Source organism: Candoia aspera, chromosome 2 (assembly GCF_035149785.1).
Source record: "Candoia aspera isolate rCanAsp1 chromosome 2, rCanAsp1.hap2, whole genome shotgun sequence".
Lineage (NCBI taxonomy): Eukaryota > Metazoa > Chordata > Lepidosauria > Squamata > Boidae > Candoia > Candoia aspera.
This window is the reverse complement of record NC_086154.1, coordinates 56,579,959-56,591,343: the sequence shown is the minus strand read 5'-3', so window position 1 is coordinate 56,591,343 and position 11,385 is coordinate 56,579,959. Positions and strand designations below refer to the sequence as shown.

The window sequence follows — 11,385 nt, the reverse complement described above, 5'->3', positions numbered from 1 at the left end:
TCTTTAGCAAGGTTTGCACTGGCAAAGATGATTGTCCAGGAGTTTTGTACATACGTCTTGCCAATCTGTGAAGTAGCAACCCAGGATCACTTTAAGGAGAAACTTTCTTATTTTGGCAAACATGCATGGGTGCATGGGCAGAGCTTTATTTTTCTGTGGAAATGAGTGACAAGTTAAAAGAAAGCCCTTGGCTGTTGCTTTGTCACAGGGAAGATTTAAACCAGGCTCAGCTTTGTTGCTGTCCCATAGAAAGAAATTTCTATTCCCATAGAAATCAAAGGACATCCTACCAAATTGTGTGGGGAAATCATTGTATAAATGACTTATATTTATATTCCCTGATTATTCTGCAAGGGGAAACAAGAGTTTAATCAAAACTCAAAATCACCAAGCTTTATTTGTTTTATGCTACAACACCATAAGCACAATTAGAAGCGGAACACTAACTTTAAAAGGAAGAATCCTGGATTTTTGTTACAAAATTGGTCATTCCAATATCATCCTGAACTCAATAACTTGAATTATCTACTGGACAGCTAAGAAAAAAAATCCCATCATATATAAAAAGAAGGGATGTCTTTCAATTCAAGTTCTTTCACTGATTCATGACTGAAGGATTAAGTTAATAGCCCAATAATAAGACTGATATATGGGAAAACAAGACAAGAAGTGAAGGGTGCCAGGAATACTCATGGCTGTCAGCCAAAGACACTCTTTGGAGGCTCTGCTTTTGGTTTGTCAAAGACTGTTTCTCCTCCTGTGCGTTCTCGGCTGAAGACCGACGGTGCAGCAGAGCCAGCGTGCTCTGGAAAAAGAAGAGAAGCCAATTAATGCTTTGACAAGAATGGCTCACAAACAGTTGCAGTTATGGCAAACAGAAGCACCTCATAATAAGCACAATGCCACTGGCGTCTACACCGTGTACATTTCAAAGCAGGAACATGCAGCCTGTTCAGATGCATCAGCCTTTGAGGAGAGTGTTATAGGCTGCACTCTAATCATCAGGTGGGACTAAAACCACAAAGTGGGCAGAAACAGAGCAAATACCCAATCTGGCTTAATGAGTTAATTTATGGTAATTGTTAATGTATATATGTAATAGTTTTTGGATTAAAAGTTGCAGTTCAGTGGAAACTTTCAGAGGGCTCCACAGCAGTCCTGGGCTTCATCACTGGAGCTCTGTTTATAAAGATCCAGGGGCATAAGAGGCAGAGAAGTATTGCAGTTAATAGCTAGGTGTATTTAAAATATAAAAGATGGCAGCTCAGTATGGTGACAGCAGAATCACTTCAGGGGAATGTACTTACGTTTACCCTTTCCTGACTGGGGATAAATTATTCCTGAATTATTTCAAGAATCCAGATGAACAGCAGATTCTCCCCCAAAAGTTGCCCCTGGACATGGGGAACTTTGGAAGATTATTTTTATTTAGGAGATTTACTGCTTTCTCCAAAGCATTCCATAGTGCAGAGTGGGTAAACCTCTGACTGATCAGACCCAGACAAAACTGAACTTTCAGGTTTTATATTAAATCATCTTTTTCCAATTCTGTTTTTAAATGATCAATACACTAATAATTATTAGCATTGTTTCTTCTTTTTCACAACCTATATACCAATCTAGGGGGTTAATGAGTTTGTTTAGGATTTGTGCTGTAAGACTGAAGGCATTTTATTACTTTGTATATATTTCAGCTATTATAGATATTTTAATATGTAGATTTATATCAATGTTATTTCAATTTTTTTCTTGTAAACTTCCTCTTTATTCACAACTTGCTTTTTAAATAGTGTTCCTTGTTTTTTTCTGGTTATATCTGTAAATTTCATAAATGCTTAAAAAAACAAAACAAAACATGACAATACTTTGAACTAAAATATGACCCTTCTCTATCTTGGGAAGCTGTTTCTCTGAGAAAATAATTCTGTGATTAAAAGATTAAACTACAGAGAATCATGGATAGTAAGGAAAGTGAGTGGGGCAGAAGTATTCTGGTACCTCTGGTTCTTTCTCAGGGCATTACAGGAAGAAGCTTTAAGGAATAGGGGATCTTTCCTGCAATGACCTTGTCTTTGGGCTCTTTCTCCTATATCCCAAATTTGGGTTTCTCTTAACATAAAACTGTTAACATTTAGTCAGAGATGATTTGTTAAATAAGGACAAATTTCCTATTGACTAGAAAAGGCTGTAATAGACTTTAATTCATATTTCAGAGTGTGCTGTTTACAGCTGTTGATACTCACACATTAACTTGATTTTAATAATGATTTGTAGCCTTAAAATGGTATAAGATATTTAAATACAGTAGAGCCAAATTAACCTTTTTTTCTAAGAATTTGTACCTCATCAATAGACACATAGAGATAAACCCCATTTACACACCATTCAAAAGAGACAATAAAAAGCTAAGAAGGAAACAAAAGGACCACAACACATCCTCTCCAGCAGCCCACACCCAGATAAGCAGGGATCAGCACCTGACAAACAATCAAGCAGAAAACAACACCCTAATCAAGGAGCTACCAAGGAGAAAGCCACACCCCAACCAGCACTGGCAGGGCAAGCTACTGGATATAAGCAGGGAGCAAGCCCCACATTCACCAGCACTGATGATATTACCCAGTCGGGTAATGAAACATCTGCAAACAAACAACCAAGCTCAGAGAGCACCAAGGACTCCACTGTTCAACCTTACAGATATTCTCTTCTAAGGTTTTGTCTGGCTACCTTCAGGGTTTCATACCATTCTGGAATAATTCCATTTAAACCCATGTTTTAAGTTCCCTTGAAAAAAAGCCAGTAGGGGCAAAGGTTCTGAAGTAGGTAGGAAATCTCTCTCGTGAAGATGCAGTTTGCTCTTCCTCAGACTGGTCAGCACTGAGCTTGCAACTGATCTGCAAGGAGATTAATCTGGAAGCCCCACCCTCACAGGTCAGCTCCATGGGGTGAGTTGGGGCTGCCAGTAAAGCCAGAAACTGTTCAACCCTAACCCTCCCTGTGGATCAGGCACCGCAGCTGATCAGGGGTGCGGGGAGGGCAGTGCAGTAAAGCAAGAGTCTCCTTGTTTCACTGAGCATCCTCTCCCCATCCATGATTCAGCTGCTTCTGACTGGGGCTGACAAGTGCTCACTGCAGGGAACCCACCCTTTCCCTGCTAGGTCTCTAATCTTACAGTTCAGCTCCATGTCAACAGGGACCTGGGGGGGGAAAGAGCTGGCTCCTCCTACCTCCTCTTGCCACCTTTCTGAGCCCCGACAGCCTGGGGTTGTACTGTCAAGTCTGACAGGAGAACTGAGGACAGATGACCCTTTGTATGTCAGGAGAAAGCCTAGTCTGAAAGAACAGACTCTCTGGTTGCCAAAATCAGAATGGCCCCAGCAAACAATGCCCAGCTGCCTTCCCACAGCAGCCTAAAATGGCCAGTGGGAGTTGAACATCCTAGCCCCTGACCATGTCATCCACTGCATCATCAATGAGGCATTGTAGATGGTTCATATGGTAAGACTTGTGTTGGGAGAAGAGGGAAAACATCACTTCAGCGTTGGAACAGCTAAAAGCAGATGTAGGCTGTCTCTGCAGTATGCTGGGAATTAGACTACGGTGATGCCATGTTCTTTAAAACAGTTAGTGGGCCATCTTCAGGCAGTGGCTAGCAGGATACGAAGATGAGCTCTTAGAAGAGAAGCCTTTTGAGGTGTGTGTATGTGTGGGAATATAAAAAATGTGTGATCCAGTGGTTCATATACTTCAATTAAAAAAAACAACTTCTGAAAATGGCAGGATATGGGAAGGGTAGCCTAAAGGGATATGGATATGGATATGGATATACATACATACATACATACATACACACAAATACAGACACACACAGACACACACGCACACAAAATAGATGATCATCCACTATCAGTAGTAGAATTCTCTAGCCTCGTCCTGGAAGGAAAATTGCAGGGATAAGCAGCTACTACTAGAGACAATGATATATTTGGGAAAGACCTGTGTGGTGGTTTCCTTACTCTTTCTGGCAAGGACATAGTGTGGCTTTTGGCAGGATCAATGGCTGCCAACAGTTCTCAGCTTGTCAGAAGTGAAGAGAGGATGAACTGGAGGTGTCTTTTCCAACCACAAGGTAGTGGTTGTTGGAACTGAAGAGAGATACAGGCACTTAGAGGCTTTTGCACTCAGGCTAAATTTGTGAAGCAGTCTATTCCATATTTTACTTTCCACCCCACATCCCCTGCCACTGTAGGCCAAGCAATTTGTTTAATCTTAGCCAAAGAGGTTGAACATTCTCCATTATACATCCTTTCAAGGCAAGAGTTCAGTTCTTAATTTACATTATTAGGGCTTGTGCTACCTCAGTGAGCTTAATTCACAGAAACAATATAACACAAATACCATTTAAAAGCAAAACCAGGACCTCAAAGCAAACTTTTATCTTCTTGTGACACAAGAAGATAAAAAGCTGAAGCAGCCATCATTGCGGCAATAAATCCAGCATGAAAATCACACAGAAGCATCACATGCTCACCACACTGCCTCATGACTTGATAGGTTTTGGATTTGATTTCCTGGTTACTCGATAGCTTTCCTTTAGCTCCTTTGAGATCTTCTTCTTTTACTGGAGGACGTTTCTTTTTCACAGGAGCTGGCTGAAAAGAGAAAGACCACTTTGTAGCAGAAAATGTAGTAAGATCAAGTTGTAGTCACAAAGGTGTAACTGCCCAGCGTGACAATCAGGCTGTTTTAGCAGGGTAATGAGAGTGGAAAACTATCTGTCATGAACACTTTAGTTTGAATTCCTGCACCAATAGAGGCTTAAAGAACCACATTTAACTCCAATTCTATGATCTGGAGTCTAACATAGGGGGGAGGGAACAGTTAGGAAAACTGTCATGAAACTATTGGCCAGGATATCTTAACCAAAACCTCCACAGTCCTCTGAAGTTATTGAGGGAGGAGACAGTCAGGTTCCCAACCTCTCATGAGAGGAAGGAGAACTGGGCCTGGACAGACCTTTTCCATGGTGGATTAAATGCTCTGGAGCCCCTTGCCCCTGGAAGTGTGCCTGCTTCTGGTTTTCTACAAGGCATTAAAAATTACCATATTCTGTTTGTTTTTGAAGCTTTGTGGTAATGGTGGGCTATCACTTTGCTGGGATTTGACTTCAGGCCTTCTGTTTATGAGTGTTTTTATGTACATTGTTTTATTGGGATTTTATTACTTTTTATTATATTTCAATGTCTGAAAGCCACCTAAAATGGCTGGGTAGAAATGAGAAACTACAAAACAAAACAAAACAAAACAAAACAAAAGTAATTGGGTCCATTAGAGACCCAAGAATCAATGAGAATAACTGGTGAGTATCTGCTTAGAAAAAAGTCTCTTCTTTTGGTTGAAGCTTAACTATATATATGCACACACAGCAAAGGAATCAATATAAATAAAAAAGGCATCATTGATTTGATTATGATTAAAGATTGAGAGAATTAGTGAAGGTCTGAATGTGTGTGGGTGAAGGGGTGTGAGGGTTTGAATGTGCGACAAACCCTTATTTGAGAAGGTCCAGAGCGGATCCTGGAAAAAGGTATGGATTTTGAAGAGAAGGAAAGAAGTAAAAGAAACAAGATTTGTAAGTAGAATTGCTGCAGAAAGAGAAGATTGGGTCCTGTATGGGTCCTGTATGAAAGAGAAGATTGGGTCCTTAATATATGGGTCCTGTATGAAAAACTATTAGAAGATTAAATTCCCAGTAGAATGAATGAAAAGTGGGCATTAAAAAAGTCTGGAAGTGAATTCTCTGGTATTGTTAGAGTTAAACAGTGCAAGCCCACCTAGCTTAGTATATGAGGAAGAAATGGCAAAATCTTAAGCCATACAGAACAGGAGCAGAAGGGGACAGGCCTGACTCATATTAGCTTGAAAAGGCAACTGTTTTAAACTTTCAAAACCCTTATTTTAAGCATCTTTAGGTACCTCTGCACAGAAATTTTCATTGTCTGACATCTCAACTAAATGTAGAAATCCTGCTGTAGTTACTATCATTTAGTTGTAGCTGACAATGAAAGTGTCTTATTTATTAAAATTATGTATCGTAGGACAATATGGAGAGTGCAGTGCAGCTTGATGCCAAGCAGTGTGCAAACCAGATTTTTGCATTTTTGTCATTTAAAAATGTATGGATGAAAGAATAGAAGTTTATTGTACGTTTGTTGATTTAGACAAAGGATATGATAAATGAATAGGCTAGAATTGTTTTGTGTGAGTATGGAGTTGAAGACTGGTTGTTGAATGTGGTAAGAGAGAAATATGATGGAAATAAAGCATGTGCCAGAATAAATAGAATGGTTAGTAAATAGTTCAGCACTGAGCAAGGAATAATAAAAGGATGTGTTATGTTCCCATGACTATTTAATGTATTTTTGGATAAATAAACAAGAAATTCTTGTGAGCACATCACATCAGAAGTTATTTGAGGGCATGAACATTATGTATTTTTGTATGCAGATGATACCATGTTGTTAGGTGAGAACCTGAAGATTTGCAGAAAATATTAGATGCAAATTTTAGATGCAATGTGGAGTATGGATATGAACATTTATCAAAGACTGAGATCCTTGTGTTATACAGGAAAATAGAACAAATGGAGAAATTTTAGAGCAAGTACATGAATTTGGATATTTTGAAAGCATGTTTACTAAAGATGGGGAAGTGTACAGAGAAATTTTAAGATGTCCAAATGCTGTTAGAATGATAGTGGATGGTATGTGCTCTATTGCAACAAATGAATGTTTCTGTAGGAAGCTAAAATGCTGTTGCTCACTTTGCTATGTGGATAGTTGTGTATGTCAGGAGAAGCATAAATGTTGAAATGTGATAGTTAAGAAAGGTGTGATATAACAAGAACAGGTAAGAGTCAAGAATGAATAGATGCTGAGTTAATGTAGACTGAATACAAAAGTGAATAAAGTGTGTGAAAAAAGTACATTGAAGTTGTTTTGTCTCATTGAAAGAATGAATGAGAACTGCATTGCAAAACAAGTATACGAAGGACTGAATAGATCAAGAAGGAGAAGACCAAGAAAGATGTGGCTGAATAGAGTTGGTGAGATTCTGCAAAAAAGGAAGATGAGGAATTTAAAGAACAGAAGGCATTTAATTAAGCAGGGTATTATTGCAGTAGAAGTAAGTATGGTTGCATAGATAGAAACCTCTGGAGAGGCATAGCAAATGGAATTGGTGCAAATTAATTTTAGTTATGTTTCCTTAGGGTTAGGGTGCCTAACACTGCTTACCCTAAAATGGGTAAATAGATATTGAACTTATTCACCACCTGCCTCCATGTCATCATGCACATCATGGTTGATTAAGTTTAGTTAAGTAACCATCATTCACATACAAAAAGAATCAGTCAGATACACTGCTGCAGATTTATACTCAGCAGAATGAAGACCATCTGTTTCAGCTGAAAGTCTTGCCAAGGAAATCTAAAATATTGAACAGAGACAGTATAACCCGTCTGCCTCCTTGCATTTTAAATAACATAAGCTGTGATAGCCATCCTCAATTTACAGACTGCTGGTCTACCATCCCCACTTTAATATGGTGCTTTCTTTTAGGATCAGCTTTTGCATGAACCTGTAATGCATGTTGTATTATAAGAAGTAATAGGAATGAAGATAATTAGTATCTTCCATGGTGTATCTAGAGAAGTTTTGGAATATACTTCCAGAATCAGAAAGATAATCAAATTACAGTTTCTGCTGAAATGAGATGAACTCAAAGTGAAAGAACATGAGAGCCCTCTTAGAGTACAGCAAGGTCTGTTTAGCACTGCCTTTTTTCCCCAACCCATGGCAAATTAGATGCTCAAGGGAACCACAAACCAGACATGAGCACAGTAGAGCCTCCCACTACATCATTTTGCACTCTTTAATTTAGCTACATATATGTGAAAAAGTGAAAAGAGAGAGAAGAAATCCTTTGACATTATATGTCATAATAAAGAATCACATAATTGTCAACTAATGGCCAATAAATAAGTAGAAAGAGAATAATGTACCTCAACTTCCCCAACCTGATATCCTCTAAAAGTATTGGACTTCAACTCCTGTCATGTTAAGAACTACAGCCATTTGCTATGCTGTTTGGACATTATGGGGACTTCAAGATACCAGGTTGGAAAGACTGATGCACTGGAATAATAGAGGCTATGTTCCTTGCTGTTTACCTTCACACAGCTTGGATATGTTTTATTCACTGGTCAACATTTAGTACAACAGAAAAGCAGATGTGTTCTAATGTGCCCCTACAGAAGTCTTCCAATTTTCATTTTGGCAATAAAGTGAAAGAATAACCACAGAAATTTCAGTGTTACTGCTTTGATTTAAGAAATGGTGTCATTCATCATTCCTACTTACTCCCATGTCCATATAAAATATTTCATCTTTGTCCAGCATAATTCTTGCTATAATAATATGACTGAAAATAGGTAGAGGTTGGTACAGACATACATCTCCCATTCATGATATATTTAATGAACAATGCAAAACTTCTGAAGAATTTTAGTACAGCTACAAGTTGATAGCAATATGTTTTTCTGTCTTTTTAAAGCATGCATGGAAATAGCTTGTTACTGTTTCAGTGGAACAAATCATTTCCTATAATAAAAATCCCAAGGGAGAAATAACAACATCATTCAAATAACATAATCTCCTAAAAATGAATAGTTTACTTCTACTGTAATTGCTTAGAATAACAGAGACAGACATCTGTTGACCAAGGAATTCCCATATAGGTCCTAGAATAGTGTTTCTCAATGTTGGCAACTTCAAGATGTGTGGACTTCAACTCTCAGAATTCCCCAAACAGCCTTGAAGTCACCAATGTTGAGAAATACTGTCCTAGAAGTTTGATGGGGAGAAGTTGATTTCATATACTGGTGGACCCAGGTTATACTTTGTCACCACATGAACTCCATTTTGAAAGCATCCACATGACATCCACATACTCTAAGAAATTTACTTCTTTGAAATTACTTTCTGCCCATGAACCAACATCTGGTTGGTCAACACAGAGAATCTCCTTGGCTACTTGAGAAGCCATTCCACTGGAGTACCTTATCATGCTAATAACAGCTAAATAATTTCAAGCAGCATTAACTTCAGGCCAGGTCCACCCTGAACTCTTTTCTCACAAGATACTGAATTTTCCTAGCTGTACAACTGAAGGCACTCACAGTCCAAGATCAGCAGTCTGCTGACATCATGCAGTACAACTCCTGCCATGGAGTAAGATTATTCCCAAAGTTATTGAAATAACATGCAAGGTTTTGCCAAAGTCCTCTCTTATCCTTGCATACCCAATTACCAACTGTTCTACAACTTAACTGAAACTGACTGATGAACAGTATAAGCTCTCCAATACTGCTTTCAGCTCTGATTTAGGACTATGCTTCTTTAGATAGTCTCTTCCAGCAGTTTCTGAACAGTTGCTATGCATTTCTGTGTGCAAGTTCCTGCTCACAGATTTCCTTCCATCTTTCTGTTTGCATTAAGAAGTTCTTTGTTTTATACATGAATGTTCCTTATGTACATACAAGATACTTTTACATTTTCATCCTTTTTTAGGTTGACAACAACTCAGTGGAGAAAACTCCAGTTCTGCAGGTATCTAATCAAACAATTAATCTCAATATTGTAAGAAGTTTACTGCCAAAATAAACTTAATTCTGTTAGAAATTAATAGAACCTTCTGCTCTTTAACCACTTAAGATTTTTATCTTGCATTCAGCAAACAAGACCCTCAAGCAAAAGGAAAAAATATATTTTTAGCAACATTTATTGCATGTTGTAAACAAAGCAGAATTCTGCACAAACTGTAAATAAAAGCATTTTATTGAATAATATGACTGAAGCGGTTAAAACACTGGTCTATAGCCTTAAATGTATTCCATGAGAGAGAAAAAAGAGAAAGCTAAGCCATACTTTGGTTACTCTCTCAAACTTCTCTAATTTAAAATCATTTTAAGTTAATTTTTCACAAAGCCTTACTGAATCAAAGATGTGCAACCAGAAAATTAGTGAGATGGAAAATAAAGTAGATAATGAGTTTTTTCATTTGCAGCCAGTGACTAAATCCACCAGGGTTGCAGTTTCTCTTAGCAATAACTAAATTAAGCAGTAGAAGAAACAAAAACCAGTCATACCTGGGACATTGTTGTTACACTTGTACAAATACTAAGCTTGTAGTTCCTTTGGATTAATATCCTAACGCTGCAGTAACCTACTTCCTTTAGCTTATATAGGCTCTTCCATGAAGTCATTCTACATGGTCATCTTCCCACTCTAGCTTCTGGAGTGTTTAAGGTTGACAGCGCGTTGTTGTTGAGAGGTTTATTCTTAGCAATGACTGAAGTTTGTAGCATTTAATAAACTGTATGAGTGGAGTGAGAGAACATTACAAGTGACAGGAAGAGACAGCTGGGCTAGCAGAACTATGCAGAAGCCTTGTCCTTTCTGTTTGAACAAGTTTGTCTTCAAAGGAAGCCCTGTGGCCATCCATTTATAGCTTTAAAGGGCAATGCTTTTATACTGCAGATGCTTCATGAATGTACAAGAATAAAATACCTACAAAAACTTGCTGATCATCAACCATGTTCCCTGCTTTCAGGATGCAAGCAGGGAACATCCATCATGTTGTTTATATGGGATGAGGCACTTTCCACAGGCGAATCAGTGAGGAACTGCTAAGCTACCATATATATATCTATATATCTATATATCTATATATCACATTTTGACTTATGACATGAGACTAGCTGTCGCTGATTTTATTTAGGTTGGATTCCTGTAATATTTTAACTTCTGTAAGTAGTTCAAAAATTATAGCTAGGTCAGAAATAGCTTTCAGGATGCAAGCAAGAGCTAAATGTCAACTGATATCAATCTAATATGCATGGAGGATAAACATATGGAGTTCACAGAGCCACATGGGAATTTGCAAACAACTGGCATGAACTGTTTTACCTTTGCAAACAGAATATCTAATCACCAGACTTTTGCTCTATATAAAACACAGAACAATGAAGCTACTGTAGATATAATCTCCAAATTCTTCTCTTTGATAGCTGAAAAATCTACCTATTTCTGTTAGACTTAAGCTGCACATAACTTTTTCTACCATTATTTGAAAGTGGCTGGAGCATTTGTTAATCTGCGTGGCATCATTTTAAATTGCCAATCGCTAGAGAATATGGTGAAAGTAGGCTTTGGCGGACCTGCAAGCTTCATAGGAACTTGGATAATACCCACTCTTCTGGTCTAGTAGAGAAAAGCATTTAGATCTTGCATGTAATGCAAATGTTTCTTGCATTTTGGGTGATGG

The 11,385-nt window shown here is 38.1% G+C and overlaps 1 protein-coding gene across 1 annotated transcript; it reads right to left on the bottom strand.

Moving 5' to 3' along the window:
• Window positions 1-378: 378 nt before the first annotated feature.
• On the bottom strand, window positions 379-10,389 carry MUSTN1 (musculoskeletal, embryonic nuclear protein 1). The gene is made up of 3 exons (XM_063291881.1): window positions 10,208-10,389; window positions 4,532-4,652; window positions 379-805 (listed from the first exon to the last, which is right to left on the bottom strand). Exons 1-3 carry the CDS (start codon window positions 10,322-10,324, stop codon window positions 699-701), a joined length of 345 nt encoding a protein of 114 aa, XP_063147951.1. The 5' UTR covers window positions 10,325-10,389; the 3' UTR covers window positions 379-698.
• Window positions 10,390-11,385: the final 996 nt, after the last annotated feature.

Bases quoted from the DNA above. Each gene is read 5' to 3' on its own strand.
- MUSTN1 (XM_063291881.1), bottom strand. From the start codon at position 10,324: ATGACTTCATGGAAGAGCCTATATAAGCTAAAGGAAGTAGGTTACTGC. The intron at 4,653-10,207 runs GTATGACTGGTT...TTCTCTTTTCAG, and splicing joins GTGTAACAACAATGTCCCAG to CCAGCTCCTGTGAAAAAGAA. The intron at 806-4,531 runs GTGAGCATGTGA...TTCTTTTTCCAG, and splicing joins TCAAGTCATGAGGCAGTGTG to AGCACGCTGGCTCTGCTGCA.